This window comes from Strix aluco, chromosome 6 (genome assembly GCF_031877795.1).
Source record: "Strix aluco isolate bStrAlu1 chromosome 6, bStrAlu1.hap1, whole genome shotgun sequence".
In the NCBI taxonomy this organism is placed as follows: Eukaryota; Metazoa; Chordata; class Aves; order Strigiformes; family Strigidae; genus Strix; species Strix aluco.
This window is the reverse complement of record NC_133936.1, coordinates 29,126,106-29,140,888: the sequence shown is the minus strand read 5'-3', so window position 1 is coordinate 29,140,888 and position 14,783 is coordinate 29,126,106. Positions and strand designations below refer to the sequence as shown.

Here is a 14,783-nt window from a genome sequence, read left to right as displayed (position 1 = left end):
CAAAACCTTCCACATTTATCTTTTGAAGAAATGTTATGTTTTTGCAAACAGTTTTTGTAAGCATAGAGTTTGGAGTCAAAATAAATTGTCATTTTCCCTACCCCCAATGTTTTTTGAGAAACTACAAGAACATTTAGTACTCCTTCTGCTTGCTGGCTGATTTACAACAGCAATACATAATTCCAGAAAACTAACTGTCATGTTGTGGGGCAAGCAAGAACAGAAAGAAAGGGGAAAAGTATTTTATTAGTAGGAATCAGAATATTATACAGACAGTCCACCTGCAGTATTAGCTCTTTAAATGCATCTGATTTGGGGAAGATTGCCAATACCAAAACAACCCACTATTTTCACCCTAATCAAAAATGCACCGTTCCCGAATCAACTTAAGTCGCTATATTATTGCTTCCTACTCAGTCTGGCTGCCAATCAAAATTACCATTACCATTCGAGAATCAACTGCTGGCTTCTGTACATTCTCATCAGTGGAAACACTCACCCTAATGCCTGTAACAACTGGAGATCGAGTCCCTGTAAGATTAGCTCAACTAATATTTGGTTGTCTGTGTCATCATTCCCGAAGGGAGGCCCACAAAGGCTGTCAAAGTGTGCCACTCAATAATTTAACTGTGCTTAAAATGACAAATTTTAAACCGGTATTTAAACTACAAATTGCAGCGCTTATTAATTTTGCTACAGAGCTCCCATGTCCCACCCATTCAACTGGCTTCTATGAACACGCCTTTAGACAGCCAAAGCAGTCACATCAATCAAGTCATCTAGATAAGTGCCATGCATGCAAACATGAGCAAATCAACATGCCGATGATAAACACCACTTCCCCATCTCTGGCTTCTCCAGAGAGATAAAGAACATCTGGAGCAGCAAGATGTTTTTGTACATTTTCCTGGGAAAGTTTCACTGCAGCTTAAACAAGAGTCATTGTGGATTTCACTTGCTAGTCTTAGAGCTGTTCTTTTCCCTGGGTGTACATCACTTTCTGTACTACAGCATTACAGGCCTTTGAGTTAGCAAACTAGCATCTCCAGCTGAACCGAGGGCTTCACTACAAAGCTGGTAATTCAAGTATTGCCTCCTACGTGGGGGGAGCGGCATTTCAAAGGGGAGAAGTATGAGCACAATGGTGCATTTAGCTTGAATGCATTTAGCCCAGTATGCATTGAGGAATCGGCTTTCAACAGGACCCCACAGACCCAGACAACAACACGAGAGCATATGGAACCCAGAACCCCTCTTTCTCCCTCTCTCATCCACATACTCAGGGAAAAAACAAACAAACAAAAGGTGTCTCACAAATCACTGGAAAACAATCAACGAGGTACCTTGTCTGGCATCCAAGGGCTATGCCTTATGGCCACAGAGAAACAAACACAGTAACAACAGGCACAGCATCTCAAGTATTTGGCAGTACATCTGCTCCCACTCAAGCAAAGAATCCTAAATACAACAGATGACATGGAAGTGTTCCCCAAGGCACGAAGTTACAAGAAGGACTAAAGGACTGGGCCGACAATAAGGAATCATTAATCCTACTGTATCTACCTGTCAGCAGGAAGCTTTAACACACACATTACTAAACAGCAACAAAAGCAGATCCCGAGTCACAAATTTCCATCAAGCTTCATTTCACTGAAACACAAGTTACTTTCCGAGATGACAGTCAATTCCCTGAAAATTTATTTACAATTGTCACAAAGCAGCTGATCCACAAAATGTTCCCTTACACACCTAAGACTATTCACATCAATAAATCCCAGAGAACAGAAATCTCTTAGTTGATACTGTAACACAGACAATAGTTCGTAAGTCCAGACAGTTATTTGTATTCTCCCGTGAATCAGACAAGATCTGCCCATTCAGAACTGCAACAGTACCTCTAAAACCCACTTGCTAAACTCAGTAGCATCAAACAATAATCACTGTCTGATTTTTCTGCTGAAACTGGCCCAGTATTTTCTTTCTGTTAACAGAGCAACTAGGCCTTCATGACCAAACCTTGCCAATGCAGCCCAGCCAAGAAACCAAACCAAACTTGCTAAGAAAACGCAGCAGGCTACAATAAGCAACTGCCTGCAATTCTCAGCTGTTTACCAAAAGTCTCACAGAAATGAGAGACTTAAGTCATTTACTGCATCAACTTTCTTCTCATTACAAGTATAACAAAGTGCCGAGTACTTTAAACCAATTAAAATTTTTGCTATTTTTATACACAGAAATGAAAATATTTTACAATACACATGAACCAATATTCTAATCTCATATCTTTCCTCTTACCAGACAAGTGACAGCAGTGTAATAGCAAAACTAGGCTTCCAGAACAACTCCCAAAATACAGAGCCTCTCACACACGTTTTTGTGCTATCTGACAGTACCATGTCTAATAAAAATTTCCCAAAGCTTGTATCCTAGCTACCTTTTTCATTTTCCATCCTACAACTATAAAAGATATTCCTTGTATCAATTTTCCTCCCTTCTCCAAATACTTTAGGCACTTTAACAATACTGTTTTCCACTTCGTTCTTTCAAAAGATTTTTAACACTTGAAAAAGAATTACTTAAAGAGCACTTAACATGCCAACAGAAACAGCAGCATTCTGCCATAGGAAGTATTACAAACATTCTAAATATTTTGAAAAGAAAAACAAATCTTCAGTTATCTTCAACATAAACCTGTTTACGTGCCGACACCTCACAACATATTTTAGCTGCTGATTATCTTGAGATAATTCCATTCTTTATAAGACTATATTTTTATAAAGAAAGTTACTTTTAGAAAGAGACAATAGAAGGAAAATGGCAAAATGCCCAATCCATCCATGTTAGATTGGACAGAAATTCTACACAATGTAATAAAATCAATTGTTTGTGACTTCTGTATGATCTATTTAGCAACCCCAAATTTTCGCTAAGGAAAGAGCACTAACTCCGAATGATGCTTGTCAAGATAAGAGGAAATTTATCTTTTTGGCTAGTTCCACTGCAGATCATGTAGACTGAAAGTAACTAATCAAAGCACTGCAAGAGAACTATTTAAATTTCCAGTGAACAGGGGGGTGCATAAGTCATAATACTTTCTTGAATGAAAACCTGTCCTGTATTTTTCAGGTCCTTAGGTTGCTCCCTGCATCCTGCCTCTCTGCACGTCCTTGTACAAGCTCTGAATCACCATTACTCGAGGTGATCAGATATTTTTGAACAAACTGGCCTGTATCCACTTTGTCCATCTATGATGCAGAATAGGGAACTCGAGACTTCTATAAGGAAATAGCCAGAAAATAATTTTTACTTGCAAAGGCAAGAAATACAAGGTCAGAAACATGAACTCTGGCCTCTGGCTGCCCTATGGAGATGGTTGGATGATTTTGACCTCACACTGAAAGGTGCATAGGAGATCACTGCTTAGTATAAAAATAATTTTCTTCAAATATTACCTAAATAGTAAATTAGGTACAAAATCATGAGAAACTAATTGGACTGTAGTACATTCTAAACATCTGGCATTTATCTGAACCTTTCACACGTTGTTGGAACTTCTCCCCTATAAACTGCTTATTGAGCCTTCTAGAACAGTCAGGACCCTACCTAGACTTGCAGACACTCCTCTTCTACTCCTTTTGAAAGGAATAAAAAAAAAAAAAAAAAGAGAGAAGGAAAGGCATTTGGCTTTATACAAAAGCTTTGTAGGCCACCTTTCAGCCATCCTCAGGAGACTAATTCCAATGTCATCACAAGCACAAATCAAAGCTGAAATCAAATTTTAAATTTCTAAGTTTGTCTCAGCTGAAAGTAATTCTGTTTCTGATAAACCCCACTCTTGAACAGAGACCATATGCCTTTTTTAGTAGTCTGAACCATACTTCAGTGCAAAAGATCTCACTGACTGTTGGCTGTAACAGCAACAAGAATTCTATCAACATTCTGTAGTTATTACACACATGCAATATTCATTAGGAAAAAGAGTTGTCATACAAAATATTGTCAAGCCCTATGTGTCTTAAGGTAGGTTAATGCACGACACTCGCTCAGAAAGACTAACATGGTGACTACTATAGTCTCTACCACAGTGTGCTCTCAGCTGTTCCCAATGGACTTATCAGTGGCAAGTTTCTCTCAAAATAAACACGCAAGAACAAGAATTTTACTTCCAGTGTTGCACTCAGGATATCAAACAACTGATTGGGCACAGCAGAAACCAGCACAGGGCACAGCAGAAACCAGCACAGGGCACCAAGTAGATCCCATAAACCGTTGGCTGTAGTTTTTATTCCGATGTCTTAGAAGGATGGACAATCCTGCAAGCCCTTCATTCAGGGCTTGTAACTGGAATCTCTTTCACAAAGCAGTATTTGCAACGCTAGGCCTTTCATCAATATTAAACAGTATCCCATTAGCCCTCAGCACCTGCCTCTTAGAGGAAAAAGAAAAAAGTATTTTTATGCTCAATTAGGTACAACCTAAGAAAAACTCGAGCTCCTTTCATGTAAAGGAAGTCATCTACCCATGCAGACAGCACCACACAGAGCAGCTGATGCCAGAAAACACAAGCTTTAATGGAAATAACGTAAGTTATGTTTGTGTCTGTATCAAGTTTGTTAGTCAACATGCACGGCAATAACAGAGAAAACCTTAAATCACGTAAAACAAGCCACGCTATCTCGCTAACTGAGCGGCACACACTCTCGGCCCGCCAGCATCAGCTGCTCACACACAGTATCTGGCAGGGGCATCCACAGCACGGGCCCACGCGAGACAGGCGCCACCGGGCCCATGCCCCGTGGGCCCCGCGGCGCGGGCCCTGGCAGCCCACCCCCCAGCGCCGCCCGCGGCCCCTCCAGCCCAGCCCCGCCGCCGGCCGTGAACCGACACCCCGGCCACCCCCGGCGCCGGCCCCGGGCCCTCCCCTAGGCCACCCCCTGCGCCGGCCGTGGTCCGCCGCCCCCTCCCTGCCGGCGGCCGTCGCCCCCCGCCCGGCCGCCCCTCAGCCCGCAGGCCGACTCGGCGCAGGGCCCGGCCCGGCCCCCCGGGCGGGCAGGCGCGGGCCCACGCCCTCACCTTCTCCTGGGCCTTGCGGTAGCGCTGCAGGGCCTGCTGGGTCAGGTCCCGCACGCGGAGCTGCCCGTCCTTGCAGGGCACCACGATCCCCGTCCGCCCGAAGCACACGGTCACTTTCATCTCAGCGGACCGCCATGCCCTGCCCACCGAGAAACGGCGCCCACCGCCGCCGCCCGGCCCGGCCCGGCCGGGGAAGGGGGGAGCGGGGGCAGCGGGGTGCAGGTGCGGGAGGCCCGGCGGCGCCGGCAGGTGCCTGTCGGCGGCCCCGCGGCGGGGGCGGGCCGGCAGGTGCGCGCGGAGCCCCGCGGGCTGCGCCTCACCGCGCGCAGGCAGCGCCGGGAGCGAGGCCGCGGCCGGCGGCCTCCTTCCGCCGCGGCGGGCCGCTGTGCCCGCCCCTCCCCGCCCGGCTCTCCGGGGAGGCGCGGGCCGGACCGGGCGGGGCGGCCCTGTAGGGGGGGGCGGGCAGGGGGCGCAGGGGGGCGGCCCGCGGCGGCGGCGCTCGCCCGGGGACACGGCAGCGCCGGTCAGGCCGTGCCGCGCCGGACTTAAAGGGGCCGCGGCGCACCGTGGCGCGCGCTGCCTCGCGTGGCCCGCGCCGCGCAAAGCCGGGGCGACTCGTCGCCCTCCCCGTGCGGGCTGGGGACGGGCGCCCACCGCACCCCCCGCCCCGCCCCGCCCCGCGCCGAGCCAAGCCGAGCGGGGCACGCACGCTGCGCCCAGGCAGCAGCGCTCTGTCCGGTCCTCGCCAGCCGTGACCGGCATGAGATGCTGACTCGTAACAGCCCGCGGCGGGGGCACCGCGCTGCATCACACGGCTCCGCCGAGGAATGACACGCTCGGGTGCCCTAAGGGGCCCAGCACAGCCGTAGCCCTACACAGGGGGTCCGTTCTGCGGCCGGCACAGCGCACCCCCGGCTGCCCAGCCCCGATGGCACGGGCACGCACAAGCAGAGCAGCCCCTCTGTCACACCGCGCCCCGCTGGGGAGAAGCACCGCACGGGCACCTGCACCGCCGTGCCATGACCAGGGCCCCAGCGCGGCCCCGGCCCTGCCCACCGGTGAACCGCACACAGGAGCACGCCGTGGGCTGCCTGCCCCGACCTACCACGACAGTGACCCAGGAGCTCACGCACACCTTGGCACACCATGCAGCGGCTTGCAGGGACTCCCACGCACCGTACCTACTCTGCAGCATACCGCAACACACACGGAAACACAACATTAGGCCCTTCGACTCGTGGCAAAGCCACACAACCTGCACGATGGGGTGTTGGGCTCTGCAGCACTCCCCAAACGCACGCTACTCTGCAAAGTACGTTTTTCTGTACCACATGGTACCGAGTAGTGGCCCCTGCATCTCACCTACCACCAGATCACGTACAACATAGTGCAACTACATAAGACAGCCCAACACCATTACAATCATCATAGATCAATCCACACACAGAGATGTGTACAACTGAAAATCACCACAAAGCAAAGCAAAGGCAGTATAAAAATACCTCTAAACCACAGCATGACATCATTCAGCACAAGGGGACTATTGCTGCAGTAAAAATAAATGCCCCACCAACCCAGATTAGCATTCAAAAAGGCAGCCCATGCCCTGTGCTGTAGAACCAAATGATAGTACCAGAGAAGTCGCAGTGGAAGTGGGCCAAACCAGCCTGAACTGGAGGTTAAAGTGAATTGTGCAGTTTGGATATGATGAGGATAGGCTCCAGCAAGCAGAAGGTTTATGCTGGTTCCTCAGGAACAGACACAGGCAGAGTGTGGGACTGCTGCAGTGGTAAACATTCCTCCTTGCCTTTTCTAATCCTGATGTGTCTGCCACCAGCCCACAGCATTTCAGAGCAAATCCAGGGAAATAATCTATTAAATCATATATAGAACTGCTTTCCCTAGGTATGTACGTGTGTTTGCATGTGCAAGTGCACAAATGTGCATCCCATATGCTTTGAACCAGAAAAATGTAACTTTTTTTCCCTCCAGAGCAAAGGAGTGATGCAAAGGAACGGGAGGAACATTCAGTTTCTTCAGGAAACGCCATGGGTAGGGTAGCACAGCACAGACCAGGAACACCCGCCGGACGGCTAGCAGTGCTGAATGTGCTAGGGGCAGCTGAAAGGTTCCCTGGGGTCAGCCCCTGTGGCCATCCCTGAACCACTGCTGGTCCCAGCCAGCTCAGCCCCAGGCCAGCTCACCGCTGGCTCCCAGCAGCAGAGCAGGGCCCAACGGTTTCTCATGGGTCAGCACCACTGTAAAAGCATTCATCACATTAAATAATTATTCCTTCCAACTGCTGGAGGGACCAGCAGATCAGCTAGGCTACGGAAATGATTCACATGAAAAATAATCAAGGAGGGAAAAAAGGGAAGATTTGGTTTAAGTCCTAGCGATTCCGTCAGCTGCGTTTGTAAGGAGGGAGCAGCAGGGGTACCTGGGGCAGGGAGGCAACAGCTCCTCACAACTTTCTTCTTTGCTCTTGAGAAATGATAAGGGGGAGTCGTCCCACACAGCAGCCTCAGAGCTGAGTCAGTGGGAGCAGGAGGCAGAGGAGTTCAAGGCACTCCCCTATCCCAGCTGCTGGTGTGCTGGTGGGAAGCCTGGGTCCCTGGGCTTATACGGCTTTGGCTACAGAGTACAGGGGGTTTTAGGTTAATAATTGACTGTGAACATAAAGGCTTCTTTCTCTCTCTCTCTCTCTTTCACTCTCCCTTTCCTCCTGTCTCTCTGTTTATGAGCAAGGTCTGACACATTGAGGAAAAAATGTGGTATGATGATTTTTTTTCTTCAAGTTCTGAAAAGTGCAGGTGATAGGGACTGTAACTGGAGTTGGATGAAGCTTGCTGACAGAGATAGTGTCTTGTATTAGACCAGCTGATACATCTGGAAAAAATTAAAACAATTTTGGCCCCAACACCGTACCTGAAGCATAAGCAGCAGGTTTCAAGGTGTCTATGGTTACACTGAAAGGACCTACAGTTATTTCAGAAAGGAAGAAAATAAAATGTTTTCTTTAAATTTGCATGCTAAGTATCTTACAGAAACTAAGAGTATATTTAATTATCACACATCAACAAGGGGGAAAGAGGAAAGGTTGCAGAGGAATCACCAGTGTGTTTACTGTCTGATAGTGTTTGTTTGAAAGTTATGCGTGGTATTGCAAATAAGACATCATTGTGTTCTGAGTGCACTACATGCTTGTTTACACTGAAACAGTCTGAAAGTCTTTGAAGCCAGCTGGTAACAATTAACACCTACATATCAAGGTTTTACCTGTAACCATCTCTGGGACTTCAGTCTGCACAACTTTCTGAAAATAAACCCTTTCCTTTATCAGCGAGCTGGCCATGATATTTTTCTTCTTGGGGCAGGGAGCAAGAAGGACACAGCACTTCTTTCCAAAGCTAAGTTCCTCCAATGCAGCTAACAGTGCGGCAGCAAAAGCTGTCATATTGGCATGGCTGAGAAGCCAAGCATGGCAGGACCAAGAGTGTTGAACTGGAATTCCCATAAAACACTTCTTAAGAAACTACAGCCTGAGTTGCAACAGGGTGAAGGAGAGCTGAAGGTAATTTTTACTTATCAGATCTCTACATCATTTGCTCCTGCATGGGATCATCAGAAACTATGACCAAAAAATACTTTCCTGAAAGAAAAATACCCCACGAACCTTTGAGAGCTGAAGAATTCCAAACCCCAAAGCAGCTGCAGAGTCACATGCACCTCTTCTTGTTGGGCACACAAAACTTCTAAGAACCGGGTCATCAATATCATCCTTATGCCCACTTTAAACTTACTCAGAGTAAAATACAACAGCATTAAAAACTGACTAATAATGAGGTTTAGTTTTTACTACACCGTTGTGCATTGAAGAGGGTTGCCTGCTTGGTTCTTTTACAGAAATCTAAGCCATATTTCATTCTAAGGAGATCATCATCCAGATAATGCTGTAAGCAGCATCAACTGGCTTTGCCCCCCAGAGGAGGAGTTCTGCTCCCTCCCTGCCCCAGCTGTTTGTTCCCATCCATTCCCTTTCATGTGCCAGCATGCACAGTTGTAGGTCTGTGCAATGAGATGCTGTGGAAATTAATTTTTTTGCCAGATTAGCTCTCAGCCAAATCAGTTCTGCAGAAACCAGAAAATCAGGAGAAATCAGAACTCAGTTCCGTAATGGGGTTTAAAGCCTGTGCTGGCCCAAGGGAGGGCATGGCACAGCAAGACGGCAGCCTTTTTCTTTTGGCTTATAGCAGCTTACAGTGCTTTGAAGGCAGCCTAGTTATAAGACTTTCAGACACAAATACATGTCCATATCCATGAGATAATATTCATAACATTAATGTATCAGTTTCATGAGAAGGGATGAGCAGATTTAACAGCTCATTGCCACTGAAGGATACCACTGTTGTCTTCCTCCCCTCCCATCGCCCTTTACCACCTGATGCTTCCTGGATATCTCCATGAGCCATTTCAACTCATCAGTCTGGTAAAAAACTAACACATTTGTTGGCAAGCTAAGGCTGCTCAGGGAAGGGTCTGATGCATCCCAGAGCAGGGCTCTGCAGCTGGGAGCAGGAAGGAGAATGGACAAGACCTCCACTTTCATCAACTGAAATAAGTCATTTGCCCAAATGACTGGCTTAGCTAATGTAAGGTCTCATGTCACTTTGTACTACAACTGACTCATCTGGAGTCCCCTCTGGCTCCTCTCCACACAGGCTGTGGTCTGTCAGGACCATCCGTTCAGTTCCCAAGTTCCTGAGCATCAAATTGGAAACTCTAGAACCACAACATAAGGAGCTGACCAGGTATAAATTCACTTTACACCATCATCATCACTGTGCTCTGTCAAGCCCTCCGTGTAAAAGCATAGGTTTTCCGATACGTACCAGTAATGCAGCCCCACTAGCATCCCTGCCCTCCCTCCCAGCCTTTCCCACAATGGTATTACATTAGCACATGCCAGACAGAGGACTAGAATTTAAGACTTCTGAATTCACATTTTTCTAATTTGAACGGCTCTTACAGTTTCTCTGTAATAACTGCAAATTGCAGTAAGAATAATCAGCACTTTGCTTTTATATCTATGAGGCTTTATGTAAAGATCCCAAAACAGTCAGCACATGTCAATGAAGATTTGCAAGTATTGTGTCAGCAGACGTGGACTGGTTAAGCAACTTGCCTAAAAACACAAAGGAATTTTTTCTAGTTTTGCTGCTAACAAGACAACACAAGTTTTGGCCTTTAATTTTTGGAACTGAGCAGTGCCTCTTTCCTACACTATCACCTGTTAGGCGTTTAACCATTTGACATCAGTAGCCAGGGCTGCCAAAGAAGATGCTCTCCTAGCACTATTGCCTCACCCTCTTTTCTACCATTAATAAAAAACATAAAAGGAATACAGTCAATCTGAGTTTGCGTACATTCCAAACGTCCTAAAAGAGCATTAAGAGGTTATTATTACAGGAATGTTTTGTTCCTGGGCTTCAGACTGGAATGGATTTAGGGATAAAGTTGGGAAGGGAAGGGAAGGGAAGGGAAGGGAAGGGAAGGGAAGGGAAGGGAAGGGAAGGGAAGGGAAGGGAAGGGAAGGGAAGGGAAGGGAAGGGAAGGGAAGGGAAGGGAAGGGAAGGGAAGGCAAGGCAAGGCAAGGCAAGGGAAGGCAAGGCAAGGGAAGGCAAGGCAAGGCAAGGCAAGGCAAGGCAAGGGAAGGCAAGGGAAGGCAAGGGAAGGCAAGGGAAGGCAAGGGAAGGCAAGGGAAGGCAAGGGAAGGCAAGGGAAGGGAAGGCAAGGGAAGGCAAGGCAAGGGAAGGCAAGGCAAGGGAAGGCAAGGCAAGGGAAGGCAAGGGAAGGCAAGGGAAGGCAAGGGAAGGCAAGGGAAGGCAAGGAAAGGCAAGGGAAGGCAAGGGAAGGCAAGGAAAGGCAAGGAAAGGCAAGGAAAGGCAAGGAAAGGCAAGGACTTCATTTAAATCAATCTCATAATCCCTGGAGATCTGATTTGTGATTGTTCAAACTTTTTTTCTGTTAACACAGTAAAATACATTTGTTTGCTACTTACTGAATGTTGTTACCAGTAAACCCTTCAATTACTAAAGGCAAAAAAGGTCATAATTCCTGCTGTTTATATTTTGCATTTCTCCCAGCTTGGATAATGAAAATCAATAAAACCACTTTCACTGCCAAGTCTCAGTGGTACAATGTTGGTGAACAAAGGGAAAGCAAACTAACAAACATTCTTGAGAACTGCAGTAGAATTTTTAAAAATACACTATAAAAAAATCTGTTTACAATCTATATAAAATCAGATTCTTGCAAAAGTTTAATGTGAACCTAATTTAAAGCTGAAATAATAAGTAAAGGAATTGTGAAATAGATAGACTTGCAAAGCAAGATGATTCTCAGTTTCCATTCATGATGTCACCCTTAGTTCACCTTGGATCTTTTTTCTGCTCATATAACTATATTGATTTAGCTCAACAAAGAAATTTTTTCAATATCTATGTTCTATAAGGATCTGAAAGAAGAGTGTGCTTGAATAGCCAGTACTATATCCACTGTAATATCAAAACAGAAGTGTGAAATCAGCTGGGAGAAATCAGGTTTCAGTTAGTCTAGGTGGAATCACAGCTCTCCTTCCCCTTTCAGATGAGAAGGGGTCCCTTCTCCCTGCTGCCGTTCCAGGAAAGTTAAGGGAGGGCTGGCAGAACCCCCTCATCGGCTGTAACAACCTAGACAGTAACAACCTATACATCCTTCCAGGTTCTACTGGCACCAGGCATACCCTTCAATATATGCATGCCTGTAAAAGGAAAGGCTGAGTGCTCAAGAGCTGAACACCGAGGGCCAAACCCCACCCTGCAGTGTGGAGAGGGGTGTTTTGCTCCCAATCGGATAATGATTTGTTTACAGTTAATTAAACATAAGAGCTGTTGATAACCAGCTCTGTTTACAGTGTGGGCAGGAGATGGCTCTGTCTAAATAGGTCCAAAGGATATTAACATTCTTAAAAGTTTGGCAGGTGCAGAAATTAGTCTCTCAAAAAAAAAGAAAGGTATGTTCAGAGAAACACAGAGGGGAAGGAAAATCTAAATAGAGCCCCAGGGGAGATTTATGTATAAAAGTTACATGTTTAAAAATTTCTTTAAAATGGTCCTCAGCCACAAAGTTATGTAAACACCTTAGTGATACAATCACTAGGATTTCCAGAGAGAGAAAGAAAAGCCTTTTGAAGCTAACCTAAAAGCATAGGTGGATATAATCCCAGACTTCTTTTTTATTTCTGTTCACATATCTCAAAAAAATCTTACTCACTGTTGTTTTCAGTTTGACTACTGAGGTCTGCTTCACTCCAATCTCAACCTCATTTTGTATGAAGGGTGATTTTGTGGTCCATGACCAACATTAAGGTCCCATTTATCACTTTGTCAGAGTTTCATTCTTGTTCCATCTGTTGTGAACCCTGGCCAGGATCAACCCCTGTGCCAGGATGGCAGGATGTTTCCCCAGGACATCGAGGAAGGGAACAAGGTGCCCTTCTGCTCTGCAACAGCACAGAAAGACACAGCACTTTGTGGAAGAGATGTCTTGTGTTTGCAAATGTTCTCAGACAGTGAGACAGTGGAGAGCCTGCCCAGCCCTGGGCTCTCCCTGATTCTCTATAGCAAGGCTAAACTATGAACTGGTGGTTTCTTTATTAACTCTGATAACGTCGGCTGTGTGCTGTCACCTGGGATTTGGTCTAAGCCACCCTCCATGATCTTGCTCATCTCCAGGTAGCTCAATGTACAAACAGGGTATATGGTAAATTGAGGTTATGCAGAAGCACATAGGCTGCCCTGAAAATCAGTCAGGCTTAACTTTTTCCTCATAGGGATTTTTTGTACAAAAACCTTTAGCAGTTGTGCATGAGGAATTCTCCTCTTGAGCTAGAGAGGAAAATTAAGGTCCCGCCCTTTTACTACACCACTGGCCGATGAGATTCAGGTTAAGATCCCAGGGTCTGTCAAATTAGCTCTGCTACAGAGCATTGTGTTAAACATGTATTTTAGAGCCCACGTCCATGGGACGCTCTCATGCCACGTGATAGCTTTGTAGTGGTGATTTGCTCTCCTGACCATGAGGCTGGACACTGTCACCCTTTCTCAGGAGAGTGCTGCCAGCTCCCAGAACGGCCTGCAGGTGCTGTGCAGCAGAGTGCTACATTTGCTTACTGATCTGAGCAACTGGGATGTTACATTGACTCTCTGCTCTTCCCACCCTAAGGCTACTCCTGTAGCATCGCAATTTATTCATCTCTCCTTGCTCAAAGCTGTGCCTACAGGCACAATATGGCCTTTGATTATCTGAGAGCAAAAAACAAGTTTTCAAGGGCCACCGCTGATTTCTATTTAATAGTATGTACTTTCCAGATTCTGTTTATTCCTAGCTTTTAGCACTGATTTCTTTTACTTTGGGTTTCATTAGTTGTTCTGTTTGCAGCCATTGTCTGTGGCTGCTAACAGCAACATCTATATTTGTTGTAATATATGTGATTTAAAATATCTATTTTAGCACAAAATCCATGAGAAGACCATTTACATCACAGCTGAAGATGCAGGTTTTTAAAAAGATTCTCACCATTTTTCAGTTTTCTGTTTACCTTTCTTTTGCCTTCTCCCTTTCTTCCTTCCAGGCTATTTTATAGTGTGCAGTAATATGAGCTACAGATGCTAAAATTTTTCACCCATTCATTTCCCAAAGCTGAAAGATTTGCTCTAAACGTGGAAAAGCTGTGGGCTCCCAGGTCAGAGAAGCCTGGGGGGAACTCAAAGAGAGAGGAAATTTCGGTCCCTGAGATCACAAATCAATCTCTCTAGCAACACTGCAGGGAGGAGTGAGGACTCAGTGGAAAGAGATGCTGTGCCTGCTGCCAGCTGCATTACCTTCTGCAGCTGAAGGAGGAGGGTGTATAAGCGGCTGTTCCTCTCCCTTGACCACAAAGGATTTACTTAAAATGGATGCCAGAAGGAGGATTAGAGCAGAGCTTTTCCTCCTCTCCTTTGTTCAAGAGGAGGAAGTGAGCATAAATCCTTGGCTACTGGAGTCTTGGCACACCTACTAGTCCCAGTCTACTCCTATTTGCCTTCCCCTCCTACTTTACCATCACTACTGAAAAGGATTGCTTGATGTTCCCAGAATGGCATTGTGCTTTGTAGGAATATCAGAGTCTCTAGACCACTCCATAAATTGTACTCTGCTTATGTAGACAGTGCCTACAAAGCTATCTGGGTCAGGCATGCTAAGCACCCCGCCTTTCCTTTAATGTTTTACCACGGACGCTCCCTCACATGATCCTTTTTCCAGATGGTCCCTAATCCTTGCACATATCCAAAATCCTCCAGCTATGATTTCTTGATCTCCTTAACAACAGATATTTTTCTTTAGTGTATACAGTACATAGTGTGCTTTCTGCCTCTACAGCACTTCACAGTATTTCCCAACAGTATTTCAAAATCTTCATTCTTTTCCACTGTATTCCAGCTTTCACACCTAAGGCAACAGCTGAGCACCAGTCAGCCAAGCCAACGGCATATCAGCCTGACTTGTGGTAACTGATACACACCTTTCCTTCCAAGAAACAATTCATTCATGCAGATGTTTTCTCCAGATGTTTCTGGAATAATCCCAAATTCATTGAGGGGGAAAACTAAACAACAGCAATGTTCTCA

General features: G+C 46.2%; 1 protein-coding gene across 2 annotated transcripts in view; it reads right to left on the bottom strand.

Moving 5' to 3' along the window:
- The window catches only part of PARD3B (par-3 family cell polarity regulator beta), a 431,776-nt gene extending 426,444 nt beyond the window's left edge, over positions 1 to 5,332 (bottom strand). The window contains exon 1 of one of the 2 annotated variants that reach the window (XM_074829348.1): positions 5,074 to 5,332. In XM_074829348.1, the coding sequence (XP_074685449.1) occupies positions 5,074 to 5,193 (120 nt within the window). In that variant the 5' untranslated portion in view covers positions 5,194 to 5,332. The remainder of the gene's footprint in view (positions 1 to 5,073) is intronic. The other variant, XM_074829347.1, reaches the window with a different exon arrangement.
- Between the last annotated feature and the right edge of the window lie 9,451 nt (positions 5,333 to 14,783).